This window comes from Podarcis muralis, chromosome 1 (genome assembly GCF_964188315.1).
Source record: "Podarcis muralis chromosome 1, rPodMur119.hap1.1, whole genome shotgun sequence".
Classification (NCBI taxonomy): Eukaryota; Metazoa; Chordata; class Lepidosauria; order Squamata; family Lacertidae; genus Podarcis; species Podarcis muralis.
This window is the reverse complement of record NC_135655.1, coordinates 9,872,387-9,892,159: the sequence shown is the minus strand read 5'-3', so window position 1 is coordinate 9,892,159 and position 19,773 is coordinate 9,872,387. Positions and strand designations below refer to the sequence as shown.

General features: G+C 47.3%; 1 protein-coding gene across 3 annotated transcripts in view; it reads right to left on the bottom strand.

Moving 5' to 3' along the window:
* Nucleotides 1–1,056: 1,056 nt before the first annotated feature.
* SYT16 (synaptotagmin 16) overlaps nt 1,057–19,773 on the bottom strand; it is a 108,703-nt gene continuing 89,986 nt past the window's right edge. For all 3 annotated transcript variants that reach the window (XM_028740747.2, XM_077922596.1, XM_077922574.1), the window contains 3 exons: nt 9,066–9,509; nt 7,826–8,015; nt 1,057–1,370 (listed from right to left, as the gene is read on the bottom strand). In XM_028740747.2, coding sequence (XP_028596580.2) covers nt 1,057–1,370; nt 7,826–8,015; nt 9,066–9,509 — 948 coding nt within the window. The remainder of the gene's footprint in view (nt 1,371–7,825; nt 8,016–9,065; nt 9,510–19,773) is intronic.

The following is a 19,773-nucleotide window of genomic DNA, read 5'->3' as shown; positions in this document are numbered from 1 at the left end:
CTGAGTTATAGGTGTGGCTCAGCAAAAGCACATAGGCCATGCTCAGTTTAGAAAACGGAAGGACCACACTTGGAGGAGGCTGAGAAATTAAAAAGGAAGACTTGAGCAGGGTCTATCATGGCCAGACCAGCTTTTATGCCCAGTTTCTCTGACTATCCTACACTACAGTGCTGCCGGCCAGCCTTCTAGATACTGTCTTCCCCCTTCCATGGCTTCTACCAAACATTCCCGTCGGAACCATTCATTCTTTCCATTCTTTGCCAAGCAGCCTCTTCCGAACGTCATCTCAGCGACTGCCATCGTATAAGCAAATTGGAGCTGAGCCAAATGTTCCCCGGCAAACATTATTTTTGGCATGGAAAAAGGGGATGGGAGGGTTTTGAAGAGAAAAACTGTACCCTCAAAGCATACTTCTTGCATGACAACTTGCTGCTGTTTACAGACCCCCTTCCACTGGCCAACCAATCAGATTTGGCTACATGATGGCATCGCCAAAGACAAAGAAAGCCTCGTTTGGAAGCGGGGAATCTCAGGGACTGAACGCAGCCCCCCAGGCCTTGCAATCTGGTCCTCAAAACTCAATGCCCTGGCCGGAACGCATCCTTTCAACCCTAAAAACGTCTCTTGCTGGTGTGGACAAGGACTGTGTGCTGTGGGTGTCTAGAAATTCAGCCTACTGGACAAATGTAACGTTCGCCTCCCATTGCCCCCACCCTCCAATTCTGCCTCTGGCCCTGCTCAACAGTCGCATGCGGCCCTCAGGAGGTTGCCAAGAGCAGAATGAGGCCCCGGGAGTGGAAAAGGTTCATCAGCCCTGGCCTACTTCTCTGAGGGGCCGGATCCGAGTGCCAATCCTGCTCTGCCTTTGCCAATGGCGTGGCTGTAGTTTTGAGAGACCTTTTGGGGAAGGGAAGAGTGCAGAAGTCCAGTTCATAACAGGAACTTGGCAGTCCTTTGTGTTTCGGACACTGGGAAGGGTTGGCTTAACCTTCTGAGCCTTGGGTGGAGACAACCGCCATGCCAGGACCTCGGAGGCTCTTCCCCTTAGGATTCCCCTCAGGATTCCAGGAGAGTGTGCCACCGGCACACCTGCTGAGCCTTGCATTCCTTCATCTCCTGCCAGTGGCTCAGCTCTTCCTCCCCGCTACTGTTCTGCCCCATGGAGAGCCAGCCGATCATCTCCTTGCGCTTGATGCTGCGGCGGTTGTAGACGGAGATCATCAGCGTGACGTCCGACAGCTGGAACAAGGCAACCTGGAAGACGAAAGTCTCTTTGTAGACGGGATTCGGCTGCCCCCGGCGGAGCGACGTCTTGCAGCGGGACATCTCCTGGCCAACGGAGTTGAGGAGGCAGAGCTTTCCGTAAGTGTCTGCGGGACAAAAATGGACATGCGAAGAAAGGGGGAAGGGACAGGTTATTGCAGGGGTCAGCAACCTTTTTCACTTTTTTTCCAAAAAATTTCAATTGATTTTCCACATTTATAACAAATATAACATAAAAACACACAAAAGAAAACACATTACAGTACTAAAAAGAAACAAAAATATAAACACATATTACTTGTTAAACCCAATTTATCTTTCATTGTTAACTGACTTCCACAAATCCCCCCTAACTGAATTTCAATGTATCACCTTGTAACAGCTCTCCAAAATCATCTTTCTACTAAAATCAACTCCTTCAATTTACTATTTACCTTTTTCAGCAGAGGGCCGGTCCACCGTCCCTCAGACCTTGTGGGGGGCCGGACTATATTTTTTTTTGGGGGGATGAACAAATTCCTATGCCCCACAAATAACCCTGAGATACATTTTAAATAAAAGCACGCATTGTACTCATGTAAAAACACGCTGATTCCCAGACCGTCCGCGGGCCGGATTTAGAAGGCGATCTGGCCCCCGGGCCTTAGGTTGCCTACCCCTGGGTTATTGTTTCTAAATATGTAATTTATAGAATCTTAAGAGCTGGAAGGGACCCGAGGGTCATCTATTCCAACCCCCCACAATGCAGGTATGATATGATAATATATGATATGATGATATGATGGTGGACTTGGAGGTTTTTCAGCAGAGGTTAGATGGCCATCTGTCATGGATGCTTTAGCTGAGATTCCAGAATTGAACGGGGTTGGGCTAGATGACCCTCGGGACCCTCTATTCTAGTCTAGTCTATTCTAATGGGAAAAAATGTAAGCACTAGGTTTGTGGCTTATCTCTGTTTTGAAGCTACCCCTCAGGTCTGTTTTGGAGATAAACAGCCACTTTTTAACCAGGAAGAATGGCCACAATACTACTACTACTACTAATTTTTTATTTATACCCCACCCTTCCCGGTTCAAAAACAGGGCTGAGGGCAGCTAACAACAAATTTAAAACACTTAATTGTAAAAGCAGCATAAAATACAATATAAAAACATGAATAACAATAAAATTCAAAGTTCAGAAATCAATTTAGGGGAAATCCATCTAAGAAGCATTAGATAATCCCCAGGGCTAGCTGGCTGAATGAGTCCTACTTGGGCCAGCAAGGAGGCCAGGAGAGAATTAGCTGTGGGGTCTCAGAGCAGGTGATCTTCATAAAAGGGGAGGGGGAGGGGAGGGAAGGGAAATAAAAGATCAGGCTGAATTCAAATTAAGGCCAGGCGGAATAGCTCTGTCTTACAGGAAGGAGGTTAAATCCTGAAGGGCCCTGGTCTCATGGGACAGAGCATTCCACCAGGTCGGAGCCATCACTGAAAAGTCCCTGGCCCAGGTGGAGAATAGTCTGACTTCCTTAGGGCCCGGGACCTCTAAACTATGGTTCTTCATGGACCTTAAGGTCCTCTGCGGGGCAGACCAGGAGAGGCGGTCCTGTAAATACAAGGGCCCTAAGCCCTAACCTGAATATCATGGACAAACATCAACAGCCCAGTGCGAATGTGTTGAAATTAACGAACCTAGCTCTCGTTAGGTCTGCTCTGCGTGCAATTTAGCTGAGTACAACTGGAATGGCAACCCTCAATCTTCCCCTGAGAGCATCCCGCCTCTTTCTCTTTGTGACGCGCTCTTTTCCACACCTCTGCGCCTGAGAAACAAGGTGCAATGTCTCGCTTCTGGCGCGAAAACACTTGTATACGACTCAGAAGCAAGGAGTTCCTCTCCAGGCAGCTTCCTCTTCTGTCACTGCTGCTGTCATCAGTGTTTGTGTGTCTGTTTTTCTGTGCATGTTTTGAATGAACAGCCTTCGGACATTTTGCTACAAGTTCTAGGATGAACACATCAGCGTACCTGAGTGCATTTGGGAAACATACAGGCGAGCCTCCCCCAGACATGTAATTCTATTACGTATGTTTGTTTGAATATTGTTATATTTTTTTATTCAGATGCTTTTTAAAAGTCTGCTTTTATTGCTTTCAAAATGAATGTTTTATACTATTTTATGTAAACCTAGGGACGCGGGTGGCGCTGTGGCTAAAAGCCTCAGCGCCTAGGGCTTGCCGATCGAAAGGTCGGCGGTTCGAATCCCCGCGGCGGGGTGCGCTCCCGTTGTTCGGTCCCAGCGCCTGCCAACCTAGCAGTTCGAAAGCACCTCCGGGTGCAAGTAGATAAATAGGGACCGCTTACTGGCGGGAAGGTAAACGGCGTTCCGTGTGCTGCGCTGGCTCGCCAGATGCAGCTTTGTCACGCTGGCCACGTGACCCGGAAGTGTCTCCGGACAGCGCTGGCCCCCGGCCTCTTGAGTGAGATGGGCGCACAACCCCAGAGTCTGTCAAGACTGGCCCGTACGGGCAGGGGTACCTTTACCTTTACCTTTATGTAAACCTAAGCGGCGGGGTGTGTTTCTTTCAGTGACGTAAAAATCTAAATAGACAAGACACAAAGCGATTTGGGAAACGAGAGAGTGATCTCTTTTAGAGTTCTCTTTTAGTATTTTATTTATTGTAGCTTTTTTCCTGGCATTAGAGTTATCAGGTTAACTCTTCCCAGGAAAGATGCGCTCAGTGTGCCGCCTTTAAGATACAAGGGTTGGACCCCATCACTGCACACACTATCACACACCAGTCCTTGCTAGTTATCTGGCTGTTCAGTCCTCTTGTGTCAAACATGGACCTGGGAGATCAGCGTTCAAATCCCCACTAAGTGGCCGCCAAGACCATATAACACTGAAAGACCTACATTGGCTCCTAGTACGTTTCCGAGCACAATTCAAAGTGTTGGTGCTGACCTTTAAAGCCCTAAACAGCCTCGGCCCAGTATACCTGAAGGAGCATCTCCACCCCCATCGTTCTGCCCGGACACTGAGGTCCACCTCTGAGGGCCTTCTGGCGGTTCCCTCACTGCAAGAATTGAAATTACAGGGACCCAGGCACAGGGCCTTCTCAGTAGTGGCACCCTCCTTCTGGAACGCCCTTCCACCAGATGTCCAGGAAATAAACAACTACAGTCATACCTCTTGTTACGTTTGCATCATGTTATATTTTTTCAGGTTGTGTCCCACAGCGACCCAGAAGTACCGGAAAGGGTTACTTCCGGGTTTCACTGTTCACGCATGCGAAGTAGCGCTAAATCATGCCTCACGCATGTGCACAATCGCCAAATCACGCTGCACACCTGCGCAGATACGGCACTTCAGGTTGCGGGCTTTTCATGTTGCGAACGGGCCTCCAGAATGGATCCTGTTCGCAACCAGAGGTACCACTGTATCTGACTTTTAGAAGACATCTGAGGGCAGCCCTGTTTAGGGAAGTTTTTAATGTTTGATGTTTAATTGTGTTTTTAATATTCTGTTGGGAGCCGCCCAGAGTTGCTAGGGAAACCAGATGAGCGGGGTATAAAATTATTATTATTATTATTATTATTATTATTATTATTATTATTATTATTATTAGCTTGGGCTGGTCATTGTTTCTCAGCCTAACCTACCTCACAGGGTTGTTGTGGGGATCAAATAGGGGGGACCATTTACGGCACCTTGACATTACTTGTTTATTTAAAATATGTACATACTGTTCCCATTTCAGGTCAGAAGGAAAACAAGAACATGTAAAATAATTTGCTGCCCAACTCTATGAAAATGCATAGGAGGTGGCCAAGATGATCAAGGGTCTGGGAACTGTTGAGGGAGCTTAACTTGGAAAAGAGGAGACCGTGAGGAGATATGAGATCCATCTCCATATATCTCAAGGGCTGCCACATGGAAGATGGAGCGAGCTGGTTTTCTTCTGCCCTGGAGGGTAGGACTCGAACCCATGGCTTCAAGTTGCAAGAAAGAGGTGTGACGTTAACATATGAGAATGCTGGAGGTGAAATAGTTAAACAGGTTACCCAATCAGAACCCAGGGGGGTGGAGTCAGTGGGACTATAAAACCAGCTCTGGGAGGGGCAAAGGGAAGGTTTTTGAGACGAGGCATGCGTTGGGAAGAGCTTATGCCATTGCTGAGAGGGAGAGTTGCCGTGTTTGGCCCTCCTGACATCCTTATCCTTCAATTAGGGGGAAATGGCCTTGTTAGCAGAAGAAGTGTGGACTTGTCGTGGCACATAAAAAGAGATTTGGATTAGATTGCTGCCTTGTGTCCCGGAACAACGGTGGGCTCGGGTGGCGGTTAGGCATTGGAATAATGTGTTGTGGTGTCGAAGGGCTAGGTGTGGCCATCGCCTATGCCTTCAATTTTTGGGTATTCCGTTAAAGGAATCTGGCGGTCGTGTATTCTGTCCGATGCCTGCTTGGCGGGAGGCCATGGCACGACCCTCGGTGACATCAGGGGAGAGCCTATAGTTGGATTAGCATCAACAGGCTCCACCTACTGGTGAATAAACCCACCTTGTTTCTGACTCACCCCTTTCTGAGGGGGTGGAGTCAGCTGACGTAATCCAATGCCTAAGCCAATACCTTTTCACTTGCTGTAATCAATAAAGTTGTGGCCTTTTCTTGCCCATTAACCTTATATCACGTGTCCTTGTGTTTCATTCCACTGCACGGGGTACGGGTCCTCGAACCACAAGTAAATATCTGAGAGGTGGCTTAGTGAGTGAGAGCAGGTAGCGGAAGTTATAGGTCTGGATAGGCACCCCGTGAATGTAATGGACCGATACCGTTTATGAAACCACACGCTTGTTAAACTGCAATAAATAAACAGAAGTTTATGTTCCAATTGAACCCTGACTGGACTCAGTATTGTACCAGGTAGGGCCTGGGTGGTGGCAGCGAGAAATAAAGTGGTGGCATAGGGATCAATAGACGGTGAAACGTCCAGGGACCCTGTGTGATCGCCACAAGGGGATTCTGACTAAACATCTGCCATGGATGCTTCAGTTGAGATTTCTGCATTGCAGGGGGTTGGACTAGATGACCCTCAGGGTCCCTTCCAACTCTATAGTTCCATGATTCTATGATCCAGCCATATGGATCATTAACACAATTAATGGTGCTTCCCAAGGAATAAGGGGCCTTGAAAGCTGCAGTCAGAAGTTCTGCAAGTCAGCACGACAAAGCTCAATTCTCACCAGCAGGAACCATTGACTGGGGTTCAGCTCTAAGCCCACAGCTTGTTAATAAGACACAAAAGGGTGTCTCCAAGTGCTACTGATGCTTTCGACTCCTACAGGATGTGATTGGCTCAAGCAAAAACCAAACAAACCATAAAATAAATGGAGGACATGGAATTTGCTTTGCAGGGCGGAGGCCAAAGCTCAGCTGACGAGAGTTGTTAAATCATTTCACTATCAGTGTTGCGGCAGGACAACCCGCCCTTGTTTGCTACGCTCCTCCTATGTCACCAGGAAACCTTCTCTGAAAAGCAGCGTCTTATGCAATACATTTCTGATGCTCTAGGAAGCATCGCTTCCCATGAGTGACACCTATTTATTTTGCCCTGTTGCTGCCTCCAATCAAACAGGTGTCGCTGCCTCCAATAAAACAAGTATTTTTTTTTTCAGGCAACACAATAAACCTGCACAAGAAGGCGTTGTTTTCTGTCCCGCTGTTTCCATTCCGCTGCAGTTCATCTTCCGCCCAAAACTCTGTTATTTGCCTTGCTGTCCTTTGTGGCAAAACTTTGTGACTTTCACAGTTAGCAAAGTCACGTCCTCAAAACATTATTCCACCCCGTTCATTTCAACTCAATGGAAATGCAATTCAAATTGAGGGGGAGTGGCGTAATTAATTACGTATTGTTTGCAGACTGACGGCCGCCGTGGAATGCCGGTTGTATTTGCTAGATTGATTTCTGTCCCAGACATGGAAAAAACCACATAATATCCAGCCCGTTTCTGTTTAAATCGGAATCCTTAGACATTTCTAGGTGTGAGCGGGGATGTGTGAACACGCCCTCAAGCACCAATCTCTCTTTGAAATTGTCTTCCACTGTCTGGAGAAATATCTCCAGCTTTATTTAGACCCCTCCTTTCTATATAAAATGCCATGGGCAATGAAATATACTCAGAGGGAGTGGGGATTTCATGCTCTTTATTCAGCTCATAGTAGCAAGGAATGGAAGTTTCCCCAAAACGTCTGCTTTATATACATTATTTACACAATGGGTGCCACGTGATTGGTTAATTCTGGGATTCTCCTGTAGGCAAATCAGATTGCGGATTCACTTCCACCTGGAACCGGATTGGGTGGCTCCTGCGGACCAATCAGACTGCTGCATTCTGGATCCTATTGTTCTAGGACCAATCAGACTGCTGCATTTTGGATCCTATTCAACTCAGTACATAACAGGCAACTAGATCGCAGCCCCTCTGCCCCTGACCGCAAGCTTCTGAATTCAAGCCCAGCCACATCTGCTAAGCTAGGAGATTCTGCATGCTGGCTACAAAAACAAAACAAAATGCTTTTACATACCAGGCGGCCTGTTAATAGCCAGGTTCCGGAAGTGGCTGCCTTTGATCATTTCGACAGACAGCCGCCCCGTCGTGGCATTGTAGGATAGGCCCACCAGCAGTTCTGGAACCCCTCCGTGTGACAGGGACTGGGTCGAAGAAGCACTGTCGCTGTGAGAGATGGCCGAGAGACTCATCTGGGAACCTCCGCTCTGTTGGGGATGGAGAGCAGAGAGTAAGCGTTAACCAGGAGGTGGAGGGAACGTTCTTTCATATGTAGTGGACTTGTAAAAGGGTAAAAGGGTAAAAGAGTACAGCGGATGCTTGGGTTGCGAACGTGATCTGTGTGGGAAGCACATTCACAACCCGCAGCATTCACAACCCGTAGTGCCCTGTGTGTATACGCACGCACCAGTTGTGATTCGGCGCTTCTGCGCATGCGCAAAGCACGATTTAGCACTTCTGCGCATGCGTGACCGCCAAAACCCGGAAGTAACCCATTTCGCTACTTCCAGGTTTCGGCGCATCCATAACCCAAAAAAACACAACCTGAAGCGTCTGTAACCCGAGGTATGACTGTATTGGGAAATGATCCATAATGAATTGCAAAAAATGTTTAAAAGTGCTTTCCCAAAAAACCCAGAGTCCTTTCTGTTGGAGATAATTCAGACTGAAATTCCCAGGTGTCAGAAAAGGTTATTTATGTATGCCACTACTGCGGACCGTTTTTTGTTAAATCGGGACCCGCCATTATGAGACAGACTATGTTGCGAGATTAACAGTCATAGGGGGAGGCGAGCCATTACTCTGTTATCATGTTTGTATTCTAAGTTCGACTTGGCAATTCTTCTCTGGAAAGACTAATTTATGGTGCAACTTGTCTGGGAAAATTAATGAGCAAACGCCTAGATTTTATTTCATCGGAACTGAGAAATATGGCGTCTGCCACCCGAGGAGGACTTTTGGATCAGCGTGTGAGGATTTATGGCAAACAAAAGACTTACCAGCTTTTAAAACTATGAAGACTATGAAGAGAATTATTAGTTAATGACAATTAAAAGTAACAGAGAAATTAAGAAATGCAGAATAAGTGATAAAGAACGGAAAATCTTCAGAGGTTGTGGACGGAAGTCGGAAATATTGTATAAGATAAGAAGTTATGTTAAATGACTGTTGGAAAAGATATGTTAAAAAAAATAATTAAAATGTGTTTATGGGGGAGGAGACAGCGTTAGGTGGCTTCTTCCAGCCTAAAAACCTACACACAAGTTGCTCCTGGGCTCCAGAACTAGCGTGACCTTCATTTCCCCTTCCTGGTTCAGGTGGCTGAGGTAAAACAGATGCTCCCCCATCATCCTCTCCTTGATCATTTTGCGCACGGAGTAGAGGCGGAACCGGAGGGCGTAGCTGCTCAGCTCCTCCGGCGCCAACTTGCTGAAGGTCACCTTGTCCTTGAACCCGGGGCTGGGGCCTCGCTGGACGCTGGTCTTCCCTCTCTGCTTCTTGCTGGGCATCAGGACCACGTGCACCTGCCAGGAGCTGGCTCCGCTGCGGTCCTTGTCGGGAATCTCCTTCGCCTCCAGAACCGTCACCAGCAGCTTTTGACTCGAGGGCTTGTACTCAAAGAGGACGTCCAGGTCGCCGCACTTGGAAATTGGCACGCGGCTGCTTGGCGGAGCCGGAAGGGCACTCGCTCCTTCGTGATCCTGCGGAGGAGATATATAATGGGGGTAAAAAAGAAGAAGTAATATTAATATTATAATAGGGATGCGGGTGGCGCTGTGGGTTAAACCACATAGCCTAGGACTTGCTGATCAGAAGGTCACGGTTCGAATCCCTGTGACGGGGTGAGCTCCTGTTGCTCGGTCCCTGCTCCTGCCAACCTAGCAGTTCGAAAGCACGTCAAAGTGCAAGTAGATAAATAGGTACCCCTCCGGCGGGAAGGTAGACGCCGTTTCCGTGCACTGCTCTGGTTTCGCCAGAAGTGGCTTAGTCATGCTGGCCACATGACCCAGAAGCTGTCTGCGGACAAACGCTGGCCCCCTTCACCAATAAAGCGAGATGAGCACCGCAACCCCAGAGTTGGTCACGACTGGACCTAATAGTCAGAGGTCCCTTTATCTTTACCTTAATATTATAATAATTTATTATTTATACCCCACCCATCTGGCTGAGTTTCCCCAGCCACTTTGGGCTTCTCCTAACGGAATATTAAACAGAATAAAAACATCAAGCTGGAAATTTGGGTTAAAAAGACATAGCGTAAGAAAAGTTCTGCAGTTCTCACTGTGGCCAACTATATACAGTGGTACCTCTGGATGCAAACGGGATCCATTCCAGAGCCCCGTTCGCATCCTGTAGTGAACGCAACCTGTGTCTGCACGTGCGCGGGTCACGTTTTGCCGCTTCCGCGCATGCGCGTAACATCATTTTGAGCGTCTGTGCGAGCGGCGAAACCTGGAAGTAACGTGTTCCGTTATTTCCGGGTCACCGCGGAGCGCAACCTGAAAATGTTTAAGCTGAAGCGTATTCATCCCAAGGTATGACTGTACCATCCATCATTTCCCCTATGAAAATAGGGATGTCCTGTTGCAATAACAACAACAACAACAACAACAACAACAACCTGCCCATCTGTCTGGGTTGCCCCAGCCACTCTGGGCGGCTTCCAACACATATATAAAAACGTAATAAAACATTGAACATTAATAAACTTTCCTATACAGAGCTGCCTTCAGATGTCTCCTAAAGGTTGTATAGTTACTTATCTCCTTGGCTCAGGGGTCTCATAACTCCATACCCTCCAACATTTCTCTGATGAAAATAAAGGTAAAGGGACCCCTGACCATTAGGTCCAGTCGTGGCGGACTCTGGGGTTGCGGCGCTCATCTCGCTTTACTGGCCAAGGGAGCCGGCGTACAGCTTCCGGGTCATGTGGCCAGCATGACTAAGCCACTTCTGGTGAACCAGAGCAGCGCACGGAAACGCCGTTTACCTTCCCGCCGGAGCGGTACCTATTTATCTACTTGCACTTTGATGTGCTTTCGAACTGCTAGGTTGGCAGGAGCAGGGACCGAGCAACGGGAGCTCACCCCGTCGCGGGGATTCAAACCTCTGACCTTCTGATCGGCAAGTCCTAAGCTCTGTGGTTTAACCCACAGCGCCAGCCGCATCCCCCTGATGAAAATAGGGACATCCTAACATACTGTCAAACATTTCTGCCATGGAATTCTACTCAGTATTGATCCAGAGTAGATTCCAATGGATAGTCAGCAGAGTAAAAACTTAAACATGTTGCAGGATTCCCAAAAAATAGACCAGAGCCAATTAATATTTCATCCAGCAGAGCTTTACTGCTACTGAAGGCAAATGAGCATAATGGTCACAAATCCAATACAATCAGGATTGGCACTGCCCGTAAGAAATCCAGTTGCAGCAGACTTAACTTAAACTTACAATAACTTAACCTTACCTTACAATAACTTAGCTAAACCTTAACAGTAAGCATACTATGTACAGAACACCATACCAGAAGGAAAAGAGATAGAAAGAGAAAAGTGAAAACCAGGCTCCTTCTGGCCTTACTTTTATAGTCAGCATGACCTTGACAGAAGAGATAAGAGAACTAGTTTAAACCAGCTTCTCGGAAGGAATAACCCAAACATCACGAACCTTCTGCTTGTTTCTTTCACACAGAGAAGCTTCCAGAACCCTCTTGAATTAATTAGAATAGGAAAGATCTCTACACATCAGATCAATACTTTCTGCACTAAGAAATGCAAAGTGACAATTTCAATTATTGTTTGTTTGTTTGTTTGTTTGTTTGTTTGTTTGTTTGTTTGCACCCCACCCATCTGACTGGGTTGCCCCAGCCACTCTGGGACATTCTATGGAAAAGCAGGAAATTCCAGGATCAGATCAGAAACTTGGACAGAGTCTGTAAATCCGGGACTGCCCCTGGAAAATAGGGACACTTGGGGGGTCTGTAACTAGACATCCACGGGAAGCTTGCAAACAGGACTTAAGTGCAACAACAGTACTTTCCCCTCTTGGGATTCCTGCCTGGAAGTCTGGACCCTTGTGGTGGTATTAAAATTCTGGGATCAAGTAATTTCTTTGGAGGAGTAAACAGCTCCGAAGTCCTCCCAGCTGTGAAAACTGCAACCGGGGCCTTAATGCATTTTCAAGCGGCTTTCAGCCGAGGAAGATCTTTGATACAGGACTTTAAGCCCGCCTGCTGTCAGCTGCTTAGAGTGTTCTTCAATATAATAACAGTTATTTTTGTGCTCTGTGGTTCTCTGTAAGCCTCGCTGCAATTTACACTTTGCAATGGCAACAACACTTTGCCTTGCTTTGTTGTGAACGAATATTCGGAGGCAAGATGTATGGCAATAGGAATTGCTGTAGCTCCATGATTTTCTTGCAGTCCATGGGACTCTCAATAGTCTCCTCCAGGACCAGAATTCAAAAGCATAAATTCTTCGGCGATCAGCCTTCTTTATGGTCCAACTCTCACTTCCATACATCACTACTGGGAAAACCATGGCTTTTACTATACGGACCTTTGTTGGCAAGGTGATGTCTCTGCTTTTTAAGATGCTGTCTAGGTTTGTCATTGCTTTTCTCCCAAGAAGCAGGCATCTTTTAATTTTGTGGCTGCTGTCACCATCTACAGTGATCATGGAGCCCAAGAAGGTAAAATCTCTCACTGCCTCCATTTCTTCCCCTTCTATTTGCCAGGAGGTGATGGGACCAGTGGCCATGATCCCCTTCATGGATCACTGTCTTGCCGTGGCGAAAGGGCTTGAATAACTCAGAGAAGCTATGAACTATGCCGAGCAGGGCACCTAAGATGGACAGGTCATAGTGGAGAGTTTTGACCAAACGTGATCCACCTGGAGGAGGAACCGGCAAGCCACTCCAGTATCCCTGCCAAGAAAACTCCATGGACAAAGACAACAGGCATATAAAAGCCATCACTACTGCTGCAAAAAAAAAAAAAAAAGTAGCATGAATATTGGTGAGCTTTTTCTGGCACCTTGAACCCATGGCCTTCTGTAGGTGCTTCAACCTGCGATAATTTCTCCTTCAACACATTTGTACAATACAGAAGTGTATTGTGCCATGAAAATTACAGTGTGGGAGGCTGGCCTAATTCCTAGCCAACTGTGCTGCAAACATCTTTCTTACGCCTTCAGGCTAACAAAACCAAAGCATAAATACTGTTGTAGATTCTTTTTTGGGGGGACGATTACTCCCTAAACCCTAGAAATTAATAAATGGGAGGATTTTGATTATTTGTGGCATGAAGGGAGAAATAAAAAACTGCAGAGGAATTCCTCAGCTAGCCTGTGCAAAATGACCCGGTCAAGCTAAGGCCATCAAGAAAAAATAGAGGGCCATTGGCAATGCAAGAGAAATGTCCTCCCTCATTGACCTGGGGTGACAGGAAAAGAGAGGTTTTTTTAGCAAGGTGTGCTGGGAAGAAGAAGGGGAGAGAGACTAGGATCCATCTTGGGCAGGTTGGCTGAAGGCTGGCTGGCATGAGATGCCATGGACCCTAGGTCTGAACTGCTGTGGGGTACAAGCCCATCTTGAAATGACCATACTGTAAGACTCCCTCCATACAGACTGAAGGTGTCAACAGGTGAATGAACCATATTTCTTAAAGCGAAGACAGTCTCTGCCATGTCTTAATTCACCAAAGGAACACAGACCCTGGATGAGTGCCTGGGTCCCCAAGAAATCTTGTAGAGAGTGGGGGCACCAACTTTTGTAACAACACAAATGCTTTCCACCTCCTCACCTCTGCACATGAGCATCTTCTCGCTAAATGTGAAATCGAGCCATAGTTTTTTTTGTATTTTCCAGTGAGTCTTGCAGGCAAACCCTTCCTGCAGAACATTTACTTATTTTCTTGCAGAACATTTATTTTGATGAAACAAAACCAGGGTGGGAGGGGAGAGAGAGAGAGAGAGACAGAGAGACAGTCAGGTGTTCAGCTTCCTGGGCGCATGTGTTTCCTGTTCAAAGGTGCTCTTTAATCTCAGACTAGAAAGAGTTGCTATAGAGACCCCTCCTTTCTATTTAAACATGAGCACGCGCTGAAAAGAACAGGACATTCAAGGACTAGAGCAAGCCTACCCAAGCTTAACGGCTTTTGTTTCCACTGATGCTTTTTAACCTTGATTTGTTTTAAATCATCTTGATGTTTTCCTGCTGCTGATCGCTGTTTTAATTGTTTGCACGTTGCCTTGATTGCCAGCTGGCCGTCGGGTGTTTGGGAAGGGATGCACTAAGGGTTTTGCAAGCTCAGAGCTCTCACACCTTCCAAGTGTCCCTATTTTCCAGGAACAGCCCTGGAATTACAAAAGCCATCCTGGCTTCTGAGTTGATCCCAGAATGTCCCTATTTCCCCTGCCAGTGCCACTACCAAGAGTTCGGGGAGGTGGGTGAGCTGGCACCTGTCCCGAGCAGCTGTGGAAGCGAGGGAGCATCCCATGGCCTCTACCTGGTCCTGAATGGGGTAACTGTGCCCCTGAAGGACCAGGTGCGCAGCCTGGGAGTCATTTTGGACTCACAGCTGTCCATGGAGGCGCAGGTCAATTCTGTGTCCAGGGCAGCTGTCTACCAACTCCACCTGGTACGCAGGCTGAGACCCTATCTGCCCGCAGACTGTCTCCCCAGAGTGGTGCATGCTCTAGTTATCTCCCACTTGGACTACTGCAATGCACTCTATGTGGGGCTACCTTTGAAGGTGACCCGGAAACTGCAATTAATCCAGAATGCGGCAGCTAGACTGGTGACTGGGAGCGGCCGCCGGGACCACATAACACCGGTCCTGAGAGATCTGCATGGGCTCCCAGTACATTTCCGAGCACAATTCAAAGTGTTGGTGCTGCCCTTTAAAGCCCTAAACGGCCTCGGCCCAGTATACCTGAAGGAGCATCTCCACCCCCATCATTCAGCCCAAACACTTGAGGTCCAGCGCTGAGGGTTCTGCTGCAGCCAATCGGAACCCACGGAATCTGCGTTGGACGTTCAGGTTCCAACAGAATGTTTGCAAACCAGAACACACAGTTCCAGGTTTGCGGCATTCAGGAGCAGAAACGTTCGACTCGCAAGGTGCTCAACTTCCGAGGTACGACTGTATGCGGGGACTTATGTTATGCAAAATGAACCATGGAAAGAGAAGAAGGGAAGTCATTGATATTTTAAGGTTGTTGAAATGAATATTCTGAAATGCAAAGCAGAAAATTTAATAAAAATTACAGTGGTACCTCGGATTAAGTACTTAATTCGTTCCAGAGGCCGTTCTTAACCTGAAACTGTTCTTAACCTGAAGCACCACTTTAGCTAATGGGGCTTCCTGCTGCTGCCGCACTGCTGCAGCACAGTGTGGTGTAGTGGTTAAGAGCGGTAGTCTCGTAATCTGGGGAACCGGGTTCGCGTCTCCGCTCCTCCACCTGCAGCTGCTGGGTGACCTTGGGCCAGTCACACTTCTTTGAAGTCTCTCAGCCCCACTCACCTCACAGAGTGTTTGTTGTGGGGGAGGAAGGGAAAGGAGAATGTTAGACTCCTTAAAGGGAGTGAAAGGCGGGATATCAAATCCAAACTTCTTCTTCTTCTTTCTGTTCTCATCCTGAAGCAAAGTTCTTAGCCCAAGGTACTATTTCTGGGTTAGCAGAGTCTGTATCCTGAAGCGTATGTAACCTGAAGCGTATGTAACCCGAGGTACCACTGTATACAAAAAGAAGAAGAAGAAACGTCCCTATTTTCATCTGATGAATGTTAAAGGGTATAAGCTCTTCGAGCATAAAACATGGGGGGTGGCCAAACCCCTTTTTCTGCAGTACCCCAAGGGCCCAAGAGCAAGTATTTTCCTAGGCACTTGGGGAGGACTGAGAAAGGACTTTGGCAGGGCACTTGTCCTGCCCACCAGTCTGTGTTGACCTGCAGGGGTGGGGTGGGGGATGGGGAGAGAGACCTTTGGTCTCATCCAGCAGGACTCTTCTTGTAGTTGTTTAGTCGTTTAGTCGTGTCCGACTCTTCATGACCCCATGGACCAGAGCGCGTCAGGCACTCCTGTCTTCCACTGCCTCCCGCAGTTTGGTCAAACTCATGCTGGTAGCTTCGAGAACACTATCCAACCATCTCGTCCTCTGCCCTCCATCTTTCCCAACATCAGGGTCTTTTCCAGGGAGTCTGCTCTTCTCATGAGCTGGCCAAAGTCTTGGAGCCTCAGCTTCAGGATCTGTCCTTCCAGTGAGCACTCAGGGCTGATTTCCTTCAGAATGGAGAGGTTTGATCTTCTTGCAGTTCATGGGACTCTCAAGAGTCTCCTCCAGCACCAGAATTCAAAAGCATCAATTCTTCGGACTCTTCTTACTCCCTCTAAATCCCCATGATCCCCCATCACATGGGGGGTGAATATTTTGCCATGTTTGAAAGCGACGTAACTCATTGGCTTAAGGAATTTGGGTTTTGGCTTTGAGTAGCTCCTTCCTTCTGGCCAGAGTTACCTGCGATGTAAGGAACAGACAACCTGTGCCTGACATACCTGCCTCTTCTGGTTGGAGCACCATAAAACTTGGCATTCTTCCCATCCTGTTTCATAATTCTGCTCCTTAGAAATGCTTGCTGAACGCATTCATTTTCCAAGGCTGTGCAGACTGAACAACTCTCTTCCGAGCTCAAACAATGTTCTTCGTTCGAGCCCGGCGGAAAGATGTCATCAGCATTAGATTTAGCTGAATACGTCCTTCACTGCAATCCACTCCCAATACAACAACTGAATTTATATACGTGTGGTGGAAGAAAAAAATAAGCAAATAAAGGAAAAGGGGAAATGCAATATCCATCTGACAAAGCAAGCAATTTCGGGAATGGCCCTGAAATGGTTTTTGTGGTTCCACCATCAAAAGCGAAGGGTTCTTTTAAAATAAAAAATTTAAAAATCCAAATAAGTGGATGTTTGAATGGAGTTTTAAGATACCGGGAATATTTTTAGAATATAAGAATAGCAGAGGCAGCCTTTTATCTCAGCCCCACAATGCCGCCAGACAAGCTACTCAGAGGAGGCTGAATGAAATCCAGGCACATACAACTTCGCTGCTTCTTGTTTAGCCCAACACACCATTGTGTGCTAGTGATGGAACAAGCGACAAGCTTCAGGGCTCTCCCCGTGGCTCGTCTTCTTGGTTTGTTAAAATTGCAGATTCCGGCAACATCCAAACCAGGGAACTGGTTTAAGCGCTACTTACAAATCAAGGCTGCAACCCACAGTTGAATCCTAGTTTACAAGCCAGGACTATACACAGCACTTAAACCTACGGCAAACCTTTCTTTTTAAAAAAAGGCTGGGTGGTGAAGTAGTGTGGTGTAGTGGTTAGAACGTTGAATTGGGACCTGGGAGGTAAAAGGTAAAGGTAAATGGACCCCTGACTGTTAAGTTCAGTCATGGACGACTCTGGGGTTGCAGCGCTCATCTCGCTTTACTGGCAGAGGGAGCTGGCGTTTGTCCGCAGACAGCTTCCGGGTCATGTGGCCAGCATGACTAAGCTGCTTCTGGTGAACGAGAGCAGCGCATGGAACCACCGTTTACCTTCCCACCGGACTGGTACCTATTTATCTACTTGCACTTTGACGTGCTTTCAAACTGCTAGGTGGGCAGGAGCAGGGACCGAGCAACGGGAGCTCACCCCGTCGTGGGAGCGTTCAAATCCCCGCTCAGTCATGAAGCTCACTGGGTGATCTTAGGCCAGCCACGGCCTCTCAGCCTGACCTACTTTACAGGGATGTTGTGGGGATTAGATGAGGAGGGGAAGGACCATGTATGCTACCAAGCTCCTTGGAGGAAAAGGTGGGATATATAGCAATAAATAAACAGACAAGTATTGTAAGATTTGAGTACAAGTAAGCTGGTTAAACACACACACATCTACCTCTGCATCTTATAATTCATAACGAATTGTGGGAAGAGAATCCTGCCGCCTAGGCAGCAGGATTCAATCTCTGCTCATTGACTGATGAGCACAGCTGAGAGATGGGAGCAGATCCGTGAGAGGGTGAGGATTGAAAACGGAAGGGGGAGACTTGCAAAGGTCTTTGCATGTCTCCTCCTTACCTTCTAATTTCCTAATCTCAAGCAAAGGCAGAGGACTGGAGAAATCCCCTCCTCTTTCAAATGAAGGGGAAGGGAGAAAAGGAGGAATATTTTGCAAGCAAAGCCAAAAGCACCCTTTGAAACAGGCTCCTTTAAAGGAAGGGGTGGAGGCTACTTCAAAGAGTGCTTGGCAAGTCTCCCCGTGTTCCTCTTTTTAATCTCTGACACTGGTTTTACAGGGGAAGCACAGGAAGACTTGAAAAGCCACAGAGAAATGCCGACAGGTGGGAGGCCCCATGTCCCCTTGCAAAAAAAAAAAAAGAGAGGAGGAAACGTGGATCTTTATTTTTCTGTTTTGAAATTGTAACACGAGCCCTTGCAGGAGAACTGCTGCGCTCATCTTTCAAAACTGTTTGTAGGCTTCATCCCCTCAGAAAGGGCAACCAGGCCTGCAACGTTCATCAACTGTGGTAGGCACTAACAAAAGTTAAGGAGGGTATATATTTTTCTGCACAAAGACCTCTGGGTGAATCTGACACACACAAAATGGCAGGTGCTCCTTTGCCTGCAAATTTCATCCACTTAAGTAATAAAGGACGAAGTTGCAGCTGTTTTAGATTCCCTGTTATTGTCAATGAGGGGAAAACAGAACTTGAGATTTAACAAGGTATATTCAGACCCGAATACAGTGGTGCCCCGCAAGACGAAATTAATTCGTTCCGCAAGTTTTGTCGTCTAGCGAATTTTTCGTCTTGCGAATTATTATTTAGACAAAGGAAACAAAGTCGCGAGACGTTTTCGTCTTGCGAAGCAAGCCCATAGGGAAATTCGTCTTGCGAGGCAACTCGAAAACAGAAAAACCTTTCGTCTAGCGAGTTTTTTGTCTTGCGAGGCATTCGTCTTGCGAGGTACCACTGTAACAGATTGAACTGGAATGAAACAGAGTGGATCTGAAACATATCAGACTGCTTCCGGGTGCTGCAGGTACAAGAAAAAGTCTATCAACTTAGAAGGAAGAGGAGGAGGAGGAAGAGCTGAGGACAGGACATAAAGATATCTGATCAGCCATCTTGCTACCAGGGTGGCATTCAGAGGGGGCAGAATTTCCAGCCACTAGGGGGTGCTGGACTATCAAGTGCCTTAACTATGGCTAAGTAGCCATCAATGACTCAAACCTACAGAGCCACTAGGGAAAAGCAGATATTCCCGGCTTGTAGGGAACAAACCAAATTCTAAGTAGCCATCTGCCAAGTGCCGCCGTTATAACTGTGGTTTGTTAACTTTGGTTAATGATAACCATGGGCTTAGCATTATGTACAGAAGACCATACTTTTGCTTGGTAATCTGAATCTGCCGGAAAGATTTTATGTTGATTTTTTATTTAAAAAAACTGCAAACTGACGTATTTCAATAATAGCTGTCAAGCATGTGGAGGGGAGACGAGAAGTATGTGCAGCTGCAGAATTTTATAAAGCCTTGAAAGCCCTCGTTTCCCAATCCCCTTCAGCAATTGCTATTGCTGTAGCGATTGCCACAACATCCTTATCTGGAAAAGGATTCTGGCAGGCAAACGTGTTCTGTCAGAGCAGGCAAACTCGGCCTGTTTTGGGACTACAACTCCCATCATCCCTAGCTAACAGGACCAGTGGCCAGGGATGGTGGGAACTGTAGTCTCAAAACATCTGGAGGGCCAAGTTTGCCTATGCCTGTGTAAGAGGGACTGCATGAATCGAAGTGATGGACGCCACATTCTCGGGGGCAGAGCAGGCGGGGTTTGCAGCTGCCTTATATATAAGGTCAGACGATGGGCCCATCGACCTACACTGACTGGCAGGGCCTTTCCAAGGTTTCAGACAGGAAGGGCT